Raw genomic sequence first — 24721 nt, 5'->3', positions numbered from 1 at the left:
TGTGGCTCCTTCTGATTCCTTCAACTTGGTACTATGATGATTATCTGTACACGGGGATTCTATATTGAAAAACCTTGCTCACATGACCACTATCACTCAGTTTTTGGAGACTAACAGCTTGGTCCAAATTTTAAAAAAGGTAATAGGCTAAAAGACAGCAACAACAAAAAAAAGGCAACTAACCTATCAGGCCTAATCAAGAATGGCTTAATATTATTCATTCTCTTCTTTGAACGTTTTACTTAAGTGTTTTACTAGAGCTACTAGTTCAGGGTTCCCATCCCATGCATCAGTTTGTTTATAGGCTTTAGATTTCAAGCTCTTTAAGTATTCCGAGTGTATTCAAAAGAACCTACGTTCTCGGAGAAAGATAACGTACCCAGTATTTTTAAAGATCTACGTTTTCGGTTCTCTGGCGCAAGATATTGTGGCGCAAGATATTGTGCACCTGGGTGCTTTCAAGCCTCAAGCAAATAGCATGAATAGTAGGGAATGAGAACTTTCCCTCTGTTAGGTCTTCACAAAAGCTTTTGTTTTCACTGTATTCTTTGGAGTATAGATTAGCATAATCATCCCTGATTTGGAAAAAGAGACCAAGTGTATTCAGTAGTGGCTTTAAATCTTCTTAGTAATCAAAGAACAACTGCATGAGACCTACTGCTAATCCAAATAGTCCACCTGTCTTTTGCAGCACTGTTGGTTTACATTCTTCTTCAGTGGGAGAAGTGTAATTATCCCTCCAGTAGATATCTAGGCCTTGTCCCTGATGGAGTTCTAAAAGCTGGCGGGTAAAAAGCTTTACTGCATCTGGGTGATCAAGGGTTAAGACTTTCTCTAAGCCAAGAAAATATACATAATTGGCAGAATTGATGACAGATGGAATTCCGTAGATGCTGTGTGCCACTGGAAAGCCACGTCGGAGTTTTGAGTTGTCTTAAGTATCATCGGTGAGTAAACTGGCATTATGCAACATTTCCGTCACTTCAATGATAATCTGTAGCTTGTCTTCTGGAACTTTTAGCCAGTGATTAAACGCCTGTGAAAGTTTGGTTTTCACTTGTTTACCTGGTAACTGAAGTAAGTACTTGTAAGGTTCTAGAATAATTCTTCAGGCTGTTTCTTGAGTCTTCTCCGTTGTTTTTTTAATGTCAAAGCTGATGGTTCGAGGATGATATCACAACTTTCACGCTGGGGGTCTGGGAGTAGCAGTACCCAGCATCAACTTCCCACCTTATAGTTCAGAACAAGGTTCCCCCGGACGTCTGCATGAATTCCTCCCCTCACTTCACCATAGAACTCTCCGCCCTACTCACCTGGCAACAACGCCACATTACTCGGTGCAAGAAAATGCGCAATCCCATGAACTATATTTTTTTTGTTTTTTTTTTTGTGATATGCGGGCCTCCCTCTGCTGTGGCCTCTCCCGTTGCGGAGCACAGGCTCCGGACGCGCAGGCCCAGCGGCCATGGCTCACGGGCCCAGCCGCTCCGTGGCATGTGGGATCCTCCCAGACCAGGGCGCGAACCCGGTTCCCCTGCATCGGCAGGCGGACGCGCAACCACTGTGCCACCAGGGAAGCCCCCCATGAACTATATTTTTAAGACTAGAATTTCTCTTCTAAAAATGTAGTGATAAATTTCAGCAGAAAACAATTTGAAAAAATTAAGGGGTACCTTGAGTAAACCCTGACATTGCATAAAAGGATGTAAGTTTTTAAGGGGCTTCCTTGGTGGCGCAGTGGTTGAGAGTCCGCCTGCCGATACAGGGGGCACGGGTTTGTGCCCCGGTCCGGGAGGATCCCACATGCCGCGGAGCAGCTGGGCCCATGAGCCATGGCCGCTGGGCCTGTGCGTCCAGAGCCTGTGCTCCGCAGCGGGAGAGGCCACAACAGTGAGAGGCCCGCGTACCACCAAAAAACAAAAAGATGTAAGTTTTTGTTTTCTAGCCATAGTGGGCAAGTTATTTATTTATTTATCTATCTATCTACCTACCTACCTACACCGGGTCTTCGTTGCAGCACATGGGATCTTTAGTTGTGGCTTGCAGGATCTTTAGTTGTGGCGTGCAGGATCTAGTTCCCTGGCAGGGGATCGAACCTGGGCCCCCTGCATTGGGAGCATGGAGTCTTACCCACTGGACCACCAGGGAAGTCGCTAAAGATTAATGTTTTAAAAATAAAAGATCCAGATAATTTCCCTGGAAAATACAGTTGGGTAGAAAATTCCTAGTGTAAACCATTTTAATCTATTTTATTCTTTATTTGCCTGACACAAGATATCACTCAAAAGTGAATGGATGAATAAATACACAGAACTTAAAGAGTGAAGTTAGAAATGTATTATGGGAAATGAAAATAAGTTTAGATGGAAAAGAATTCACTCACTCAAGCAGAAAGTTTATAACAAAGGAGCAAAAACAGGCAAAGTATAAAAGCGTTCCTGCACTTTCAAAAGTAGGAATAAAAATTAGAATTCACACATTATAGTATAATTTTTAAATTTTTATTGGAGTATAGTTGATTTACAATGTTGTGTTTCTGCTGTAAAGCAAAGTGAATCAGTTATACATATATCCACTCTTTTTTCGATTCTTTTCCCGTATAGGCCATTACAGAGTATTGAGTAGAGTTTCCTGTGCTGTACAGTAGGTCCTTATTAGTTATCTATTTTATATATAGTAGTGTGTACATGTCAATCCCAATCTCCCAATTTATCCCTTCCCCCTCCCCCCGGTAACTATAGCTTTGTTCTCTACATCTGTGGCTCTATTTCTGTTTTGTAAAAAGGTTCATTTGTACCATTTTTTAAGATTCCACATATAAGCGATATCATATGATATTTGTCTTTGTCTGGCTTACTTCACTCAGTATGACCATCTCTAGTTCCATCCATGTTGTTGCAAACAGCATTATTTCATTCTTTTTAATGGCTGAGTAATATTCCATTGTCTATATGTACCGCATCTTCTTTATCCACTGACTCCTCCGTTGCTGGATATTTAGGTTGCCTCCATGTCTTGGGTATTATAAATAGTGCTGCAGTGAACATTGGGATATGTGTATCTTTTCAAATTATGGTTTTCTTCAGATATATGCCCAGGAGTGGGATTGCTGGATCATATGGTAGCTCTATTTTTAGTTTTTTAAGGAACCTCCATACTGTTCTCCATAGTGGCTGGTACTAATGTACATTCCCACCAACAGTGTAGGAGGGTTCCCTTGCCTCCACACCCTCTCCTGCATTTATTGTTTGTAGACTTTTTTGACGATGGCCATTCTGACCAGTGTGAGGTGATACCTCATTGTAGTTTTTTTTTTTTTTTTTAATTTATTTTTCTTTTTAAAAATTTATTTATTTATTTATTTTTGGCTGTGTTGGGTCTTCGTTTCTCTGTGAGGGCTTTCTCTAGTTGCGGCGAGCGGGGGCTACTCTTCATCGTGGTGCGCGGGCCTCTCACTATCATGGCCTCTCTTGTTGCGGAGCACAGGCTCCAGACGCGCAGGCTCAGTAGTTGTGGCACATGGGCCTAGTTGCTCCGTGGCATGTGGGATCTTCCCAGACCAGGGCTCGAACCTGTGTCCCCTGCATTGGCAGGCAGATTCTCAACCACTGCGCCACCAGGAAAGCCCCTCGTAGTTTTGTTTTTCATTTCGTTAATTCTTAGCGATGTTGAGCATCTTTTCATGTGCCTCTCAGCCATCAGTATGTCTTCTTTGGAGAAATATCTATTTAGATCTTCCACCCATTTTTTGATTGGGGTGTTTGTTTTTTTGATATTGAGCTGCATGAGCTCTTTGTATATTTTGGAGGTTAATCCCTTGTTGGTCGCTTCATTTGCAAATATTTTCTCCCATTCTGTGGGTTGTCTTTTCCTTTCGTTTATGGTTTCCTTTGCTGTGCAAAAGCTTTTAAGTTTCATTAGGTCCCATTTGTTTATTTTTGTTTTTATTTTCATTACTCCAGGAGGTGGATCAAAAAAGATCTTGCTGCAGTTTATGTCAGAGAATGTTCTATGTTTTCCTCTAAGAATTTTATAGTATTGGTCTTACATTTAGGTCTTTAATCCATTTTGAGTTTATTTTTGTGTGTGGTGTCAGAGAATGTTCTAATTTCATTCATTTATGTATAGCTGTCCAGTTTTCCCAGCACCACTTATTGAAGAGACTGTCTTTTCTCCATTGTGTAGTCTTGTCTTCTTTGTCATAGATTAGGTGACCATAGGTGCATTGGTTGATCTCTGGACTTTCTATCCTGTTCCATTGATCTATATTTCTGTTTTTGTACCAGTCCCATACTGTTTTGACTACTGTAGCTTTGTAGTATAGTCTGAAGTCAGGGAGCCTGATTCCTCCAGCTCCATTTTTCTGTCTTAAGATTGCTTTGGCTATTCGGGGTCTTTTGTGTTTCCATACAAATTGTAAAATTTTTTGTTCTAATTTTGTGGAAAATGCTATTGGTAATTTGATAGGGATTGCATTGAATCTGTAGATTGCCTTGGGTGCTATGGTCATTTTGACAATATTGATTCTTCCAATCCAAGAACATGGTATATCTCTCCATCTTTTTGTGTCATCTTTGATTTCTTTCACCAGTATCTTATAGTTTTCTGAGTACAGGTCTTTTGCCTCCTTAGGTAGGTTTATTCCTAGGTATTTTTTTTCTTTTTTGATGCGACGGTAAATGGGATTGTTACACCATAATTTTTCATAGAATTTTGGTGTTCATTTAGAAGCCCAATGTAATGTGCAAATAAAGGAAAGTTGAATAGAAGGTGGAAAAAGACTGTTCACAGTTACAGGTCATAGATACACCTCAATGAAAGAAGCAAACAGCCACATTATGAAAGAGAATCTGCCTGTTTTACACATCTTAGAATGCTGAATAAAGGAGAAACAGAAAGTCTTTTATATAGGCTTAGAAAAGTCCACAGTAAGATGTTGATTTTTGCCAACCTCCACTCTGCCTTCTTGGTTTATCTGTGGAGCCTTTCACCAAATTCTAAAAACATACTTAACACAACCCTAAGAATGAATTCTACTTCACTGATATTAAAAGTATGGTGTGTGGGCTTCCCTGGTGGCACAGTGGTTGGGAGTCCGCCTGCTGCTACAGGGGATGCAGGATCGTGCCCCGGTCCGGGAGGATCCCACGTGCCGCAGAGCGGCTTGGCCCGTGGGCCGTGGGCGCTGGGCCTGCGCGTCCTGAGTCTGTGCTCCGCAACGGGAAGGGCCGCGGCGGTGAGAGGCCCGCGTACCGCAAAAAAAAAAAAAGTATGGTGTGTATTTGATTTATTAGGGTGGTTTTTTGTATTTGTGCATAACATTAAATGTATACCTGTGAAAAGGTACTGAATCTCTAAATTGCAGCTGAGAGGAGGGCAAGGAAAGTGTGTCTTCTTGGTAAGCACTTACCATGTCTGAGGGGCTTTCTGGTCAAAGGCAGTGTGATAAATAAAGGTGTCAGTCAGACTGACCTGGCTCAAATCCTGATTTTGCCACTTACTAATCCAAAGTTGTTTTCTCCCTTTAAGACTGACAGTACCTATCACAAAAGGTGAGAGGATCAAGTTAAATGAGATTGGTATTTTTAAAGCCACTAGAACTCAGTAAACGGTAAAAATTCTGATAATTGATGGTGATGATGATTTACACAAGCAACTGGTTTTAATTTCTTAGGTCCCCTTTTCTACAGACTGATTTAAAAATAATTTCTGTGGAATCCCAAATTCTCCTGGGTTCAGAGTACTTTTAAACATCGATTTGTATTATAGTATGATTAATGAAGTTGATTCATCAGTCCTTCCTTGGAGTTTTTTAGGGAAGCAGAGTAACAGTGTTGTCTTTAATGTTCTCAAGTCTTCAAAATATTGTGAGCCCAACAAGCACACTCTCATCTCCCTTTTATCCTATTAAGCTAACCATGCATGTCTTTCTCCATTTCCGGTTCCAGTTGAATCTATTGCAAACCAAAGAACCCCACCTCAATTCCGTATAAACTAAATTATTTAACAACCAGTGAGATTCTTTAAAGTTTTTTGTCTAGGCAGCCTTTTAGAGAGGGAGAAATTCAGCCTCTGCCTTGTCAGATCACCAGTAAGTGGCCTTGAGGTGATGCATTAAAGCGGAGGAAGAGTGCGGATTTAAGTTGCTCGGAGGCGAGATCTGTTTTGACGCTTTATTTTGGATCCCCGTGCAGCACAGGAAGTACTTTGCACTGAACTTCCGAAGTTTGGACTTCACTGTTTACATTCTTTTCAACCAGCTCTTGCTTAAGCCCCAAATTCTTGGTTGGAAAGAGCTTACAAGCCATTTGATGGTCTAAGCAAGTTTTTTTAAAAAACAGGTTTAAGGAGCAAATGCTACCGTCTTTTAAAAATTTCTATATTTTTGCTGTATTCATCAGAGAACAGATTTCCCACCCACGGATCGATTTATCTGTAATGATGTTAATAAGTGGCTTTGAGGACCAAATAAGTAACTTATTGGTGAAGATGGCACTCATTTTTATCCTCAGTAAAGTTGAGGATATAACATCATTGACTTTTTAAAATACTTTTAATCTTTAAATATAATGAAACCTTTTCTCTCTAAAGACTTGTCATTATCCTGATGTGTAGCTTAAAAATCAATAGCTAGGATGTACATATTTCGCCTCCTCTCGGTATTTAACTTTAAGATTACCCTAAATATGGTTATACACGTGCAGTGTGGGAGAATCCTCTGGATCCTATTGGGATGAGGGATGTTCAGTGCTGACAACCTGGAAAGCAGAAACAGGGCTGTAAAAATATACTTGGGGTCTATTGTGGGCTGTGTCTGATCTTTTTTTTTTTTTGGCTGCCTTGGGTCTTCGTAGCTGCACGGGCTTTCTCTAGTTGTGGCGAGCAGGGGCTACTCTTCATTGCGTTGCATGGGCTTCTCATTGCAGTGGCTTCTCTTGTTGCGGAGCACGGGCTCTAGGCGCGCAGTTTCAGTAGTTGTGGCGCACGGGCTTAGTTGCTTCCCGGCATGTGGGATCTTCCTGGACCAGGGCTTGAACCCGTGTCCCCTGCATTAGCAGGTGGATTCTTAACCACTGCATCACCAGGGAAGCCCTGTGTCTGATCTTTAAATGGAATTCTTTTCAAAATGATTTTGGAACGTTTAGGCAACTGTCTTTTTTCAGTTATAGGGTTTGTTTATATCAGCACTGTTCTCCCCTCTTCCCTCCTTTTTTCTCCTACACCAGCCACTAATAAAGGCTCAAAGGAAACTTTGCATAATGATGCTTAAAGCATATACAGAAAGTTAAGGTGGGTGCTCAAATGACCTAACACACACTTTAGGTGAACCCGAAAGAAGAGTGTGTTAAATACATTCTCTTTTCCTGCCTACCTCAGAAGTAGGACTTATTCTTCATATGCTTTTCTACGTAGGCACAGAAATAGTTGGTTTTTATAATTCTGAGACTGTTTACTTTGCAGAGTGTTAATCATTCAGGGTATCTCAGAGTTCAGAAAGTACTTTAATAACACACAAACACACATATATCCACTGTCTTATTTTTCCTGGCATGCACCTAACACGTGTTAGGTACAGAAGCAGGTTGGTTTCCTTCTTTTCATTAATTAGAAAATTAGTGTGTAATTAGTATGATTATTCTTTGCCTTGAAGAGCTGAAACCACCACTAAACTCTGGTCTCAACACCAGTAACCTTTGTATCTTTAAAGGACTAAGTCATCTATTAATGATACATTGGATGTGGAATTAGTAAGCATTTAGAGACACATCCTTTCCCAGTTTAATTCTAGGTTTTGTGATTTGCGCAAGCTGTACGAACACGTGTGGCCATCACTAGGAAAAGAGATTTAAGCTTTTTTTAAAAATAGTTGTAATTGATAGGAATTTGAGCATAAACACCCTTGCTTTTTCATCAAATATACTATGTGACCAACTGTTTATATTTTCTAGACTGGCTGGTGTAGAAATATAGACTATGGCTAGGAATAGGGTGTGATTTCTTTTGTTAGTTTTATTGTTTAGTTTTCTTTTTTCTTCAATGCCACACTCGCTGATTTAAGCTCACGATCTGGGCTTTACAGAGACAAACTACATACCCTAGAAGTCATTTACACTGGCACAGCATGGTTTATCCCTTACATTTCTTTAGGCTGTCTCTTTAATCCCTGAAATTTTTGCTGTGACAGCCATAAGGTTGTGGACAAGTACAAGGACGTACTTGGTTGAGGCAGAACCTCTTTGTTGATCTCTCAAATAAGTTAACCTCAAAATTCTGAGGTTCCTCTGGTGTTCAGTGGGGCAACAGACATCAGGCTAGATGTCACAGACCAACATTAAGCAGATGTGGACCATCAAAAGTTTGTCTGTAGGTTTGCCCCATATCACCTCAAGATCTCAGAGTCAAACACTTAAATGAAAACCATTGCCCAGAATCTGCTTTCTTTGAAGCCTTCATTGTGAGTGCTATTTGAGTGCCTTCATTCAGCAGATAGCAGGAGTAAAAGGCAGTCATTCAGCTATTACCTTTAACCCCAGGGGAAAGAGGAGATGCTCATGGCTGTAGTCACTGTCCCAGCAATGAGGTAGGAGAGAAAGAGGCTTGAGGACTAGACAATAAAAGGGACTGCTGGCAGCACACGTCACCTTTGGCATTTGTGGGTTCAGGATTCCAAGAGACGCCTTTGTCCCTCCCAGAACAGTTGACCCCCTGTTTACCTTCAGGGCCCTCAGGGTAAAAACGTTCACGTCAGGATTCTTGAATGAAAGAATACTGTGTGCACTCTGGCCTATGTTTCTTTCCGTGTAATATTATCTATTTCAAAGTGTCACTGTAAAATACTGCTTTAACGGGTAACTGACTGTGCGTGAAGTGGAGACATCCTCTTCCTAACATTGTCAGGGCCCAGCTCTCTCAGTCATCCTTTTCAGGACAGTTTGAGAACATAGTGGCAGAAGTTCAAACGATCATGCCCTCTCGACCCCGTGGAAAATAAACTCCGTTTGACTCTGATTCTCTTGACATGTTAAATATTGAGTTTATAGCTTCTTCAAAGGCCCTGTCATGACTTTATAGTTGTCCTATACAAAGCAGATTCTTCCCGGGCATGGTTATGTACACAGGGGGTGGCTGCCTAACAAAAAGCGTGCTTTAGTGGAAAAGAAAGAAATTTAGCTGCGGTGAATGGTCAGGTCACCAGATATGGAGACCCAGATATCTCCGAATTAGGTACTTTTACCTAATTCTCCTCCATAGTGGATCCCGTCTCTGGAGTTACCAGGCAGTCTCCCAAGAGCTACTCAGACTGTGAGAACCAGTAGAAATGGGCGAGAGAAGCATGACACACATCTGTTCCCTGTGGGGGAAATGAAACCAGGTAGAATAAAAGAATTCTTTGGGGCTTCCCTGGTGGCGCAGTGGTTGAGAATCCGCCTGCCGATGCAGGGGACGCAGGTTCGTGCCCCGGTCCGGGAAGATCCCACGTGCCGCGGAGCGGCTGGGCCCGTGAGCCATGGCCGCTGAGCCTGCGCGTCCGGAGCCTGTGCTCCGCAATGGGAGAGGCCACAACAGTGAGAGACCCGCGTACCACCACCAAAAAAAAAGAATTCTTTGAAGCTGTACAGCACCATCTGCTCAAAACAGCAGCTCAGGTATCCCGCTTTCTGCAGTTGGAGGAAATCTCAGAGTTGAGCATGAATCACATCCTTCTCTTGTGCAAGTGGTAGAAGCACCTTTCCAGAAAGTCCAAAGGCGAAGAAACCCCTATGAGTCCATGTTAGGAGGAACAGCTCTTTAGTTGGCCACAGGAGTGTTTCATAGGCCAGCATTAATCTAACCATTTTTTCTTACAATCAACCCTATGAGGTTATGGACTGTTATTCCCAGTTTACAGATGAGGAAACTGAGGCACAGAAAAAGGTTACATAAACTTACCCAGGATCGGTAGTGGAGGTAGATATGAATGCCCACACAATTGCCACATTTTAAGCCTCTTTTTTGGGGGGAGGTTCTACCCAAAATTGGTTGTGTCCTTGAGTGGGGTATCTCCTTTATAATCGTCACTATAATTCACTGCCACTGATGGTACTTCTGGAGAACCTGTTTTCTTGCTTCTTTCACCAGTAATTGGAAGGGGATCCACCAAGACCATTTTCTTTTTGTTTTTCTAGTCCTTCTGGATTAGGGGAGCCGGGTGGTCAGAAACAAAGTTTCCCTCATTTTGTTGTTGGGTCAGATCTGTCCTAACGCTAACCACTTTGTAGGTTTTACCTTAAGAGTGTGGCTTAGTGTTGCGAGGGTATGAATTTGAGTTCTACAGTTTGTTCACATGAAAATGAAGCCAAGGATGAAGTGTATTTTAAAAGTGGCCTAGTCACTAAGAAATATAAAAATTCTTTTATTCCAGGCTCAGGTTGGCTAGTGAGGAATGAGAATGGGTTTCTCTATCACGGCCAAGCTGATTGCATTATAACACTCAGAGACCTGAGCTTGTTCCACAGTATTATCGGAGGAGGAATTACACATAGGCTTCAAATCAAGGGTAAGCCTCTGGAGACATTTTAGGGTAGACGTGGATATTCCTTTCAGTAAAAATTTCCAAACAAGATAAAGTTTCATTGTATTTTATTGAACATCTGGTTTAAAAACAAAATTCTACGAATTTTTTTTTAATTCAAGGGGTTAAAAACAAGGGGCTATAAGACATCTAGAAACCTAATAGTTATTGGAAGACTTTTAAATTAGTCAGTGGAGCAGGAATTGTACCTGGACTTGTAGCCCAGCTCCAACTCACATAGCCACATAAGCCCAGAGAGCCCTTTGGAAAGGGGTCTCTGTTAAAGTATGATGTAGATACGTTACCAATGGAGAGGGACACATTCTTTCCAAATGGCTCTGCTTAGGCGAGGAGGAGTGAGTAGTAAATCAGATTAGTCTAGGTAAATCCAGGGCAAGCATTCTGAGGTAGCTGGATTAAGAAAAGGAACAAGGCGTAATTGGTCTGATAGTTGCTCAATGGACAATGACCCAGTAGCAGAAGGTGTTTTATTAACAGTACTGATGTTTCTGCAAGCAATGCCCTTATTTAGGAAAAGCACGAAATATGGTTTACATCTGATGGATTCTTCTCCTCACTTGTTCATTTTCTGTTGGAACTCACGTCTATCTAAATTTTAGCACAGTGGAAACTGAACAACAACCTCCATTATTGTGTGAAAATAATGTAGTCTTTGGAATATAAGGAACTTTACAGAGCTGTAATGTACACACACGCACAAAATCAACAGGAATCAAAATTAAATTCCGATCTTTATTCTACCAGTAGTTAACTGGGAATTTAGGCAGAGTACTTGACTTTTCTGCATGTTCATTTCTTCATGTATGTTGGAGAGCATATGGCACTTTGGATGAGGCAGTTCTTATATTGTATGGGACTCTCCTGCCCATTGTAGGAATTTAACATCCTTATTATTTTCTGCCCACTGAATGCTCTCATACATTTCCAAATATCCCTAAGGAGTGTGCAGGACAGTGGGGGTGGGAAACAGGTGCAGTGAGGAGCATTACCTGTGGTTGAAAACTACTAGGTTAGGAGGTCCCCAAAATGTAATACTAAATTCTGTGAATTTCATGCTTTGTGTTCTCAGTATTTAGTATCAGAGAACCTAACCCAGTTTGCCACCAGTTCCCCCCTTCTGTGCTCTTTTATTCAGATTTTTTTTTTTTTTTTTTTTTTTTTTTAATGTTTGGGCATCACAAGTTTCCACTTGCAGTACAGTGACATTTTATAAATGGTAGAAAAATTCTACTCATTCATTTTCGGAAACACTATTGAATTAGGAGAAATTTTTGAAATTGTGGGATTGATTCCCCCCCCCCCCCCCAATTTCCTTTTCTTCAATCATCTTCTCTTTATGTATAACATACAGCTCTTCCCTTAACTTCCCTCCACACTGCTGTCTCTGAATGAGCCCCATCCACTCCATAGTAACAGGTTACCCAGGTGTGTGTTTCTATTTGGCCTGTCATTGAGCCATTTTAAGGCTCTGACTGAATGTAACAATTGTTTTCAGAATCCTGGGGCAACTTCTGCATGTACCTCGCCTAGAGTCTGTTTCTAATTCTATTGAATGTTTTATGCTGCCTTTAGAAGAGAAAGCTGAATGTATTCAGAAAATGGTAAATATATTTTTTGGTCCCCTGAGACGTCAGAATATCTCTGAGGTATATATTTACCCTCCTCTGAGTTTCTGATGGGAGTGACATGTCTATCAATAATTTTCAGAAAACAGTTAATATTTCCAACTTCTTTTTAACTCTAAAAGGTAAATGTTAATTCTTTCAGCTTCATTCCCTTTTATAAGTTGAATGATTTGTGGTCCCCAGGTTATTTCCATTCCTTGTGACCAAAATGCTGTTGGAAAATAGAAGGCTTTGGGCTTCCCTGGTGGCGCAGTGGTTGAGAGTCCGCCTGCCGATGCAGGGGACACGGGTTCGTGCCCCGGTCCGGGAGGATCCCACGTGCCGCGGAGCGGCTGGGCCCGTGAGCCGTGGCCTCTGGGCCTGCGCGTCCGGAGCCTGTGCTCCGCAACGGGAGAGGCCACAACAGTGAGAGGCCTGCATAACACAAAAAAACAAACAAAAACAAACAAAAAAAAGAAAATAGAAGGCTTTTATTCTCAATCCTCTTTACAAAATGTTTTAAAATTTAACAAGCATAGAAAAATGGACATCGAAGCCATGTTGAGACAGCACTTCACACCTACTAGGACGGCAAAGATAAAGACAGGCAATAACAGGCGTTGGTGAGGATGTGAAAAAACTGGGATCCTCATACATTGATAGTCGGATTGAAATGGTATAGCTACTTCAGAAAACACTTTCACAGTTCTTCAAAAAAGTTAACATAGAGTTACTATATGCTCCAGCAGTTCTTCTCCTAGAGAATTGAAAACATATATCCACACAAAAACGTGTACACAGTGTTCATAGCAGCCAAAAAAGTGACAACAACCCAATGTCCAACTGATGAAAGGATAAACACAATGTGGAATGTTTGTACAGTAGAATATTATTCAGCAATAAACAGTGGATGAACCTTGGAAACATTCTGATTAAAAGAAACCAGTGTGACAAAAGACCTCATGTTGTATGATTCCGTTTATAGGAAGCATCCAATATGTTTGTTTTGTTTTGTTTTGTTTTGTTTTGTTTTTTTTGCGGTACCCGGGCCTCTCACTGTTGTGGCCTCTCCCGTTGCGGAGCGCAGGCTCAGCGGCCACGGCTCACGGGCCCAGCTGCTCCGCGGCATGTGGGATTTTCCCGGATCGGGGCACAAACCCGGTTCCCCTGCATCGGCAGGCGGACTCCCAACCACTGCGCCACCAGGGAAGCCCTCGGAAGCATCCAATATGAATAGGTACTTTCTCAGAGACTGAAAGTAGATTAGTGGTTGGGGGAGGGGAGTGAGTGAAGAGGGAGAGGGAGGGGTGAGCAGTAAGTGCGAATGGGTGCAGTTTCCTTTTGGGGTGATGAAAACGTTCCAAAGATGTATTGTGGTGATGGTTGCACAACTCTGTGACTGTACTAAAAATCATTAAATTTAATGCAAAAGGGTGAATTTTATGGTATGTGAATTATTTTTAATAACAGCTGTATGAAGTATATCTATAATAGCAGAAACTATTCCAGAAACTTTAAAAATAAGAACGTTGAATTTTTAGTTAATTCAACGTTAAATAGAAACTTAAGTCATAAATAAGAGACCTCAGTGTTTGGTCACTTAGCAAGAAAGGACTTAAATACATTTTTGTGCTTGAATGAAAAATCTTTTGAATGTAGCATAGTGTAATTAAGCCATCTCCAACCTCTGAGTACCTTGCCTATATCTTCCCCCACATACTATCATGATTGGAAATCTTCTGAGTACAACGTGTACAAGAAAAAGTAATAGGAATCATTTTCTCTCATTTATTTATTAGCTTGTTCTAGTCAGCAGTAGGGGAAGGAAGTAACTTATTAGCTTGTTCTAGTCAACTGAAGTGGAGGGAACTGGTGGAGCACGAAGGGTTAGTGTATGAGGACGCCATCTTGGTTTCTTGGTTGCTGAGAGACTGGGTAGTTGTTTACTAAAGCTCAACCAAGTCATGATCTCAGTGAGTTGGAATATAAGTGCTTTGCAAAATCCCCACAACCTCAGCAGAGTATGCCTTTCTCTTTAGTTAATCCTGAGAACTGATTTAGTTCTTCCCTCTCTATGGATCTTGTTTTATGTACTACTGTTTACAGAAATCAGCAGTGTTGGTTCAACTTTTCTGTTTAATGCTTGATAATTCTGATAATTTAGAAGGAAATCACTTTACCACCCCACCCCCTAATCCCACTATGCTCTCTGATTTCTTCTGCCTTGTAGGATGATAATCACGCCTCAGTAATAGAAAAGTCAGTGGGCACCAGGTATATCAGCTACCACCTGGTGGAGCTCCGAGTCTTGGTGGTTTTGACAGCAGTTTTTGAAGCAGCCCTGGAGATTTACCGGGGTCTCTGTTTGAGTAAACCTGAAGAGGCATATCAGAACTCCAGCCCTCAGATGACCTGGGCTTTAGTACCAGAAACCGAGATAAGGCGGGTGGTGTGGAGCAGGGAGATAGGATCCAGGTACCGAGGTTATTACAAGATCAGACAGGTGTTATTACTAAGTTTGACCTTGATTTGAGCTCCTTTCCTTATTTCCTGGACACAAGATGGGGGTTTCATTAACCTCATCTGTAAAGGTTAAAGGAAGTCCTAAAGGCTAGGGAAGAACAGAGCAGATTATTACAAAAGAAATACTAGGATTTTCCTACACCAGGATATTATTGTACAGCATACATAGTTTCTGGTGACAAATTATTCTCATTCTGTATTAGAAAGTCCGAATGAATTGGTTAAAACCTGTAACCTGAACGAGGAACATTATTTCTCCCCTTCAGCATAGGCACCTGGCTAGGCAGGGCTTTCTGGATGCTCCACATTCATTACAGCAGCAGTGGATATTCGTTTGGAGTGGGGTATAGAGAAAAGGGCAGTAAGAAGCTTATTAGAATCAACCAGGAATCTCAGCAGTCATATTAAGTTGACTCTTATGAGATTGCTGCTACTCTACTATTTTTATTCTACACACAAGAAGGTAGTTTTATCTGGTTCAATACCAAAGCCTCAGATCCACTGGATTACTGGGTCAGAATGGGGTGTGTGTGAAACACCAGGAGATTCTGATAGGAAATGACCTGAGCTCTAGAAGAAATGGGTCACTTGCGGCTGTGTCTCAGAGGAGAGCAGAGTCCACTGGCGGTGGAGTGAACAGTAGGGGCAACCTGTCGCTTTCCAGTAGAGTTTCATACAGTTCACCCGAATGGAATAGTATTCTAAACATTTGAATTTGCGCATATCGGGACACTGTAAAGGCGTTTGGCCCAGGGCTCAACAGGAGAAGCCTGGGCATCAACCCAGGTTCATTCAGGACTCGAACTTAACTGAACCTTTATAGCAATATTTATTACAGCAATTTTAGCCCCAATTGTCTTTTCCCCTCCCTCCCCCTTTTTTTTTTAACATTTCGATGTATTTCAATTAGAAATTGAAAATTAATTAAAAAATTAAGTTCAATAAACAACATTGAAAACCTTGGTTATTTAGAAACTTCCTTCAAAAGATTGGGTGTCTCAGGAAGTCACAGCAGCTTGGGAGGATGTTAAAATTCTGAGTCCTCAGCTTTTTAGTCAACATAGGTGAAATTATTCATAAATTCATAACCAGAAATTCAGAAATGGGTAAAAGATGAATGAGTTGATGAATCAACTTTAACTTTTCAAGTGGTAAAACAGTTTTACCTGCTGTGAATATACAGAGAGAGAAAGTGAAGACAACAGAATGCGTGGAGACCCCAAACAATGCAGACACAAACAAATGAATCTATTTCAAGTGAATAATACAACCACAGTGAAGTTGGGAAGAATGGGGAGAGCTGACCCAAATAATTCCTTTTTTTTTTTTATTTTTTTATTTTTTTTAATTTGCGGTACGCGGGCCTCTCACTGCTGTGGCCTCTCCCGTTGCGGAGCACAGGCTCCGGACGCGCAGGCTCAGCGGCCACGGCTCACGGGCCCAGCCGCTCCGCGGCACGTGGGATCTTCCCGGACCGGGGCGCGAACCCGTGTCCCCTGCGTCGGCAGGCGGACTCCCAACCACTGCGCCACCAGAGAAGCCCCCAAATAATTCTTGAATGTACATATTGGCTATATACTTTCAGGCCTAAGACAGAAAGAACTATATATACTGAACTGTAGTTAATAGGTTTCCTTTTTATGTTGATATTGTTTAGCGATTCTGAAACTTCATTCCCGTGTTGAGCGAATAAGTAAGTGTATAGTGGGTAATGAGAGCTAGGATTCAGAGAAGGAGTTATTGATACAAATGTGGAGAGGGAAGCCTAGAATTAACCTAATGGTGTTGGATTGGAATTGGAGGTAGCAGTACTAACTTATGTTTTTAGTATATCTAAATAGATATGGATGTGAAAGCATGTGTGTGTTTCCGTATAAATCTGGGACAATTTGAACACCGAAACAAATAATAGTAATAAACTATAAATCATAAAATAAGGTATGAGTCGTACTGATGCGTGAGTGAATGAATGAACAAACGAATGTAGAAAGGAATAAATAATAAACAGGACCAAAGGGTAAGCTTTTCCTTAGAGTAGAAGACTAATGAATATGAAAGGAATGATAGGATTAGAAGAATCACCATTTGGCAATCACAGCAGTAAAGATTGCTTCAGGTAAGAATTATCAATAGATGTTAAAACAGTAGATCAATAGATGTTAAAATTTGAGAAACAAAATATTTAGTCTCAAAGTTATCTCCCTCTGAGATACTTATTAGTTAAAAAGAGAAAAAATAGGGCTTCCCTGGTGGCGCAGTGGTTGGGAGTCCGCCTGCCGATGCAGGAGACACGGGTTCGTGCCCCGGTCCGGGAGGATCCCACATGCCGAGGAGCGGCTGGGCCCCTGAGCCATGGCCGCTGAGCCTGCGCGTCCGGGGCCTGTGCTCCGCAACGGGAGAGGCCACAGCAGTGAGAGGCCCGCGTACCGCAAAAAAAAAAAAAAAAAAAGAGAGAGAGAAAAAATAGTAACCTCACAGTGGAGAAACTTGGCAGGTGATCAAAGTTATTATCACTAGTAATGAGACAAAAACGACATCATGTGTCTCCTGATAGGATGCACTGAGAATGACACTTCTGTGATATTCCTGCCAAAAATTTATAACCTTAATTTAATCAAGAAACAAATCAGATAAACCCAAATTGAGGGACAGTCTACAAAAAAAAATAGCCTGTAATCTTCCAAAATGTCAAGGTCACGGAAGACAAGGACTGAGGGAAATATTCTGGGAGACTAAAGAGATGACAACTAAATGCTATGTATGATTCTGGATTAGATCCGGAATCAGCAGCACAAAGAGATGTCCTTGCTTTTAGGAAGCCAAACTGTAAAAGGGTAAAGGGTACCGTGCTTTCAACATATTCTTAAACAGTTCAGGGAGGACAAAGGTGTATGGGGAAATCTAGGCAAAGGGTACACAGGAATTCTTTGTACTATGTGTGCAACTTTTCCATAAATCTGAAATTATTTCGAAGTAAGTATTTTTTGAGAACTAAGCAGAAAGCACCGCCATGTCTGGCTGAGCGCTGTCTGCCAGGATATCTGTTACTGTCAGTTCTGCCCTGGCTCTGCTAGCGCTCCACAGGAACCCTTTTATTCCCGCGCTCTCCCTCTTCTTTCTTCTTTTAACCTGTCAGATCCTGTACATTATAACTTTATAAATTATACATATTTGTAATAAATTCAAACGATACAAAAGCATACAGACTAGAAATCCCCTCCCCACCCTGACACTACCACCAAAGTTACCACTATTAACGGGGTGGTTGTCCCGTTATAAACATTCCTGGGTTCACACACTCGTACATACATAAAGGCTCCTCCTTCTAAGGCTACTAAACATTGTTGAGTATCTTTTTCTTTTTTAAACCTCATATTGCCATGACATCTTTCTCAGTAAATATATATAGCTTTGCCTCATTCTTTCCCTTTTTTTCCCCCCTCTAAATGAATGCTTCCTTTGTCTCTAAAACTAGTTGTCAAGGGCTGATTAACCCACTTACTTTAATGGTAGAACCATTTGTAAAGACAGTGGGCTATAGCTCACAGATTTGAAGGATGTACCAAATAAACAAGACTCCATCCGGCATTAGGACAGCTCTGAAGACCTCAGTGACAGGAGTTTAGAGACCTTTTCTCTAGTGGGAGACTGTTAGGGTAACTCAGCTCCAGCCACCTCCATTTTCTGTATTTTTATACTCAAGGTTGAAATCCTCAGAAGAAAAAACATGTTTGGTCACTGTGGGCTGCATCTATCTGTCCCTTAACTGGTCAGCTGTCACTAGGGGAGTGAGGGCACAGAACCTGGATGTTGGCCTCTGGGTGCTTCCCACAGAAGAAGAGCCAGCAGAGCAGTTACCCCAACCAACCTCTTTCCAGGGCTGTTTGAACTGCTTCGCGTCTGGTGTGTTCCAGTCTTTTGTTTAAGTCCAGCTGACCCCTTCCACCACTAGAGTTATCCTCCACTGCAGTGATTCTCAGATGTGGTCCTTACACAAGCAGTACCAGCATCAGCCTGGAAACTTGTTAGAAATGCAGATTCTCAAGTCCCGTCCCAGACCTGCTGAATCAGAAACTCTGGAGGCGCGGGTTCAGCACTCTGTTTCTAGGAAGTCTTCCAGATGATTCTGATATGTGCTAACATTTGAGGATCACGCTCTACTACATAAATCTGATCATAATAGTTACCCAGTTTAAAAAATTTTAGCGGCTCAGCCATGCAGATACTCCAGAGTCCTCACTCATGACCTGAAAGTTCCTCGTGATCTCATCCCAGTGCTGTGCAGTCTTTACACACACACCCTCTCCACATCCTGTCATACAGAACTTTGCTGATCTCTTTCCTGGACTACCACCTGGTAAATTTCTGCTCTTCTGTCACTTCCTCTGTGTTGCCTTCCTGGTCCCCAGTCACTCAGGGCCGTGGCTCTGTTTCCCATGGAGTCCTAGACATTGTGTTTGTCTGTTTATCTAACCATCAGTTTACCTGTACCGCTCCCTCACCAGAGCCTGAGATCTGAACTCTTCAAGACAGGGACTTATTTTCACTGATCCTTGTGTCTCTAGTACATGACAAATGTTATGTGCTTGGTTGAATCTGTTCTGTTTTTACTTTTTATTATGAAATTTCAAGTATACCGAAAGGTAGAGAGCATAGTAATGAACATCCATTAATCCATCAGAATTTACCAACTTAACATTTTGCTGCATTTGCTTCCATTTTTTTCTTAAGTATTCTAAAGTAAATACCTGACGTTATGACATTCTGTCATTATATCTTCTTTGTATTTCAGTACAAAAACTAAAGACATTTTCCTACATTACCATTTTATCACACCTAATAAAATAGACAATTCCCAGATATCACCTAATGCCCATTCTGTATTCAGCTTTCTTCATTTTCCCACGAGAGGTCTTTTATATCTGGTTGTTCAATCAAGGACCACACATTGCATATGAGGGTAGGCCTCTAAGGGTATTTTAATCATTCTAGAATAGCCCTTCTCTCTCTTTTTTTCCCCCATTATTCAATGAATAAACTCCTGACTAATATTTATCCCACTCTTGTGGCATGACATTAATACCAGTGACACTACTAAGGAGTTGGAATGGTGTTGAACTGTTGTGTTCAGAATAATTGTATGACTCCACATCCACCATCTGCAGCCAGTAAATCTTTTCCAGCACAGCCTATGTGCATAAGAAGCCAGTATCACCACAGCTAGAGAAACAGGAGAGCTACTTGGGATCTGAGCTTTGCAGCACATTTAATTAATAGCTTCTCCATTTTGTCTTCCAGAAAGTCATTGAAAGAGCTGCAGTTCATTTACAGTGACTCTCTACATTCCTGTAGGCTTGGGTCTTCAGGATTTGGTGATTTCCTTTTACCTTGCCCATTTCCTTGTGTTTTATTATATACTAGCTCTTCCCTTATCCTTCTAGAACTCCGGCCTTTGGTAGAGCAATAAAATGGCATTTTAAAGCTCTGTAACTTGCTGAGAATCTTAATTCAATTTAAATAGGAAGCACAAATTTGCATTGAGGGGTCTAGGTCTACAATTCAGAAAATTCTCTTTTTCAAGATTTTCTATTTACAGAGAGTTCTTAAGCTTTAATTTTAGGAGACAGAGGAGGAGGGAAAAAGAGGATTTTAAAAAATTCCCTCAACAGAGTCCTAAATGCAGTAATATACTCTGAGTTTAGAGCATTACAGTATGCAAATGCAGGGTTTGAATTGTCCTTCAAGCCTCTAATTGCTCTCTGTAGCTTTTGAGATTGAACTGTTAGGACTTCCAGTAATCACATGTATCAACCAAGGTGGTTGAATAAAAGTGTTCCTATGGGCTGAGTCACTTGCAGTGAGGGAAAAGGTGGGGTTGGGGATGAGGCTGGTGGAGAAGAGGAGAGTTACCTGGACGAGACTGTAGAAAGTTCAGAAAGAGTACCGTGAGGTATTTTAGGAACTGTGGTGCAGGAAAGAAAACCGTGTTATCAAGGTATCTCAGCTCTGGCTGCCGTAACAAAATACCACAGATAGGGTGGCGTCAACAACATTAATTCTCTCAGTTCTGGAGGCTAGAAAGTCCACGATGAAGTTGCCAGCAGATTCAGTATCTGGTGAGGACAGGACCCTCCTTCTGGTTTGTGCAGACTCCACCTTCTCACTGTGTTCTCACGTGGCCTTTCCTTGGTGTGTGCTCCTGGAGAGAGAGGTCTCTAGAGTCCCTTCCTCTTCTCCCAAGGGCACTAATCCCTTTGTAGGGGCCCTGCCTCCGAATGCCATCACATTGAGAGTTAGGGCTTCGACATGGATTTGGGGAGGACACCAACATTCAGTCTATGACACAGAAGCATATGGATTTGCTACTGCCCTGATAGACTCGTAGGTATAGTAGGCTACTAAGGATACTTTCTATCTCCTAGAGTTTGCCCTGGGTAGGGAGTTCAGCCTTTGTAGATCACAGTGAACCTGTGTTGCTTTGGTCACAGTGTTCTAGGCCATCTGGGAGAGACTATTGGCTGTTCCTATAGCCAGTCAGTTTGGGTTGCTTCTAAGTAACTTCTCAAACTGCTAGCATACTGATATCTAGAAACTGTCCTTTTTGGACACCAAGGAAATAAGACACCATTTACAATTGGAAGAGAAACGTTTCTATTCACTTATCAGAAGGGTTTTGGTGAATTATAGGCAAGAGAGGAAAAAGTTGATTTTGAAAGGCACAGATTCCCCCTTTGATTTAGTAGTAATCTTATCCTGACAGCATGTAATGAGAAGTCACTGTGGCCAGAGAATTATCTTATTGGGCTTTAATTAAAAGCACAAGGGGATTTCTTTGTTTTGTTTTGTTTCCATGTCTCCTTCCTGTCTGTCTTCCTCTTTTTCCTCTTTCTCCCCTCATTCTTCCTCTTCACTTCCATGTTCTCCCTACCCCTGCCCCACTCGGCCTCCTCTTCTTCATCCTTTAGCATTTAAAATGTTTTTGGCTTGGCTAGTCCCTCTGGATAGAAACTGAGCTGAGCAGGATATTGATTACCAAATATGGCATTGCTGCTAAAGATGTTAGAGGAATGTGACTTGTGTTCTAAGCCTCCGGCCTCTGAATAAAGCTGCCAAACAAATTAGGTCATTTTAACTTCTGAGCTTTTTTTTTTTTTTTTTTTTTTTTTTAATAAAGAGCTGGAACTTTGATTTGGAACATGATGGTGGTGTTATTTTAGCTCACACAGGGAGGAGGGGTATGAAGATGGGGCTGGGGAGTAGGGGAGACTCGGTTAAGCATGTTTTAGGACCTGAGTCACGAGAGCAGGTTGTGTAAGAGGCAAGCACGTTGTATGGAGCCTCGATGAACAGCTCTGGCACATCAGTGAAAGAGCTGAGGCATAGAATGCAGATGTCCAGCCCCATTCTCTGAGAGTAGAAACTCCAGGGCACCCCTGACAGGTCCCAGGATACTCTTCTCATGTTACCCGTGCTGCTTGCGTGGATGGGGCTCAGGGTTATTGGGAAAGCTGCTGCTTCACAGGAAGGATGGGGGAGTTAAGTGCCAAGGAGGACACTTGGAAATTGATAGCAAGTTGCTTCTATGTGTAGTTGGATGGGGTGTGATAAGAATATGCAAGTCCTTCCACTGCATACCTTTAAATGACAACGGGGGCTGTGCTCGTCTCCCAGCAAAGGCCACAGCTCTTCAGATCCGTATTTGGAAATATTTACTCTTTTGTCAATATCAGCTCTGACAGAGTGAAATGCTCGTAGTGGAAGTGAATGGAAGCAGACACTGCTTCAGGATGCTGCTTTGTCTTTTTCCCCTTATGTACATTTTTCTCAAGATAATACTGAGGTTTCTCAAATTAAAATGAAAACTGAGACCAGTTAAAGAAAGAATTTCTTTTTATATTTCATATGGCTGGCACCCCCTTTTCGCTTTTCGTCATTGGTTAGGGCTGCACAAAAGGATTCCTTTTCTTCTTGTCCACCCGCACCTGTTTGCGCCTTCAGTTCGAAATGTCACCCACTCCGGGACGTCTGTGGGTCACGGCTCTGTGCCTGTAGTTGTGCCTCCCTGAGGTCCTTGCTTTCCTTCCGCTCCCCACCCCCAACCCCCTTATTTCTCTTATTGCCACTCCCATCAAGTCACAGGCTCTTCGTCCCATCTTTGGAGCTGAGCCTGAGAAGTTCAGAGTTGTTCATTCTGGTCTACAGAGTTAGAGACTCTTACTAATTTCTTGTGGAAATTGCTCTTGTCTTCAAGCTAATAAAAAGAAAGGGGCTTTGGGGCGCCCAGGCCCGGGTGGGTGCTAAACTGAGAACCTGTGTTCTTAAGATACTCATTTTCAGAACTTCATTCCTTTTTCAGAAGATGCCATACAAACAAACATGGTACCTAAGTCTGTTCTGAATGCACATTTATGCACCATACTATACTGGGGTATCTTTTTGATACTGTTGTTGGGGTCCAGAATCACAGCATTGGACTTAAATATCATGAGATTATTCATTATACTCAGTAATAGAGGCATTCTTAAATGGTGGGAGCGTTTCAGAATAGATTTATCTTGCCCTAAATCTTGTACTTTATAGTGTTTGTGACTTATTTTATTGAATATATTTGGTTTAGGTAAACTGCAATAATAGGGTTAAAGGTAACTGAAATTACTGCCCTGTCTTTGGCCCATAATAATCTGTTGTCTGTCTATCCATGTAGCTAGTAAGCCAGCTATAATCAAAATCAGGACCATACCACATCAAGACATTCATATAAATTTATAAGCTAACTGGAATTAAGGGATACTAGTTATATTGAAATCTTAAAATTGTTTAGTTCCTGTCTACTTAGTAACTCAGAGTACATGTATCACCAATATAAAAGCTCTCCAGTTAGAAAGGGATGGGAATTTTCCCCTTCTAGAGGTGATGAAACTAAGGCATTGAAGAATTAACATTGTTTTAAACACTGGTCAAAGCCTTGCCTCTTACAATTTCAGGTGTTAGACTTTTCCAGTATTACACGGGGCTTTACATTAATTCATTCTTATTGGTAGCCATTAATTGGTTTTTAACTATGCTAGGCATTTGCTGGTCCAGATTTAAAATTTGAACCTGAAAGTTTTAGTCCCCAAAGAAAAGGAATAGATGAAAAACCATGCAACTAAATTTTTAATACAGTAGACTAAATCTCCTTGACTTTGTGGACATGCTGTGTTATGGGTTTCCGTGTATTCTGTGTGTGTAGTGAGAATGAGAGCTCTTACTTTTTTTTTCTGATAGGCCGGGTTTGCTGGTGTGTTTATTTTGTCACCATTCCGGTTTGACTCTAAGGAAATGAAAACATCTTCCATTTGTTCTTTATTTCCAAAGGGCATCCGCTTCGATCCTGAAATTCCACAAACACTACGACTAGAGTTTGCTAAGGCAAACACGAAGATGGCCAAGAACAAACTAGTAGGGACTCCAAACCCTAGTACTCCTCTGCCCAACACTGTACCTCAGTTCATTGCCAGAGAGCCATGTAAGTTGATCTACTTTTCATTTTGGAAAAAAAAAAAAATAACTAAGAATTGTTCAAGTACTTTATGTGAGATTACACCATGGGACATAGAGCTGGCTGAGTGTCATTTTCCATTTCTGAGAAGAGACTGCCTTTTCTTGCTGTCTGAATTCCAAATACAGCAATCTTGTTCATGATTGGCTGTCCAAAAGATGGTTCAGCTTGATCAGAACTGTAACTACAAAATTTCGTTTTAAGTGCTGTAGATTCCCTTAATGTGATCTTGACCTTATTGTGAGTGTGCCCTGTTTGCCTTGGGGTTTCAATCCTTATTCGTTTCCCCATCTTTGGACCTTGAGCGCTGGTTCTCAGCATTCACTTTACTTCATCTGTTGAAGAATATCAGTTCTGTGGCTTCAGGGAAATAGAATATTAAATATGAAAGAAGCAGATAATAAGAAGTTTGTTCTGGGGCTTCCCTGGTGGCACAGTGGTTGAGAGTCCGCCTGCCGATGCAGGGGACACGGGTTCGTG

General features: G+C 41.6%; 1 protein-coding gene and 1 pseudogene across 4 annotated transcripts in view; one reads left to right on the top strand and one right to left on the bottom strand.

Moving 5' to 3' along the window:
- The window catches only part of RBPMS (RNA binding protein, mRNA processing factor), a 196758-nt gene that overhangs the window by 92478 nt on the left and 79559 nt on the right, over positions 1-24721 (top strand). For all 4 annotated transcript variants that reach the window (XM_028481134.2, XM_055081137.1, XM_024131534.3 and 1 more), the window contains exon 5: positions 24058-24208. In XM_028481134.2, coding sequence (XP_028336935.1) covers positions 24058-24208 — 151 coding nt within the window. The remainder of the gene's footprint in view (positions 1-24057; positions 24209-24721) is intronic.
- Positions 214-1215, bottom strand: LOC102991423 (geranylgeranyl pyrophosphate synthase-like; annotated as a pseudogene).

Source organism: Physeter macrocephalus, chromosome 20, assembly GCF_002837175.3.
Source record: "Physeter macrocephalus isolate SW-GA chromosome 20, ASM283717v5, whole genome shotgun sequence".
NCBI lineage: Eukaryota > Metazoa > Chordata > Mammalia > Artiodactyla > Physeteridae > Physeter > Physeter macrocephalus.
Note: the sequence above shows the minus strand (reverse complement) of the source record. Positions and strands in the feature narration are given on the sequence as shown.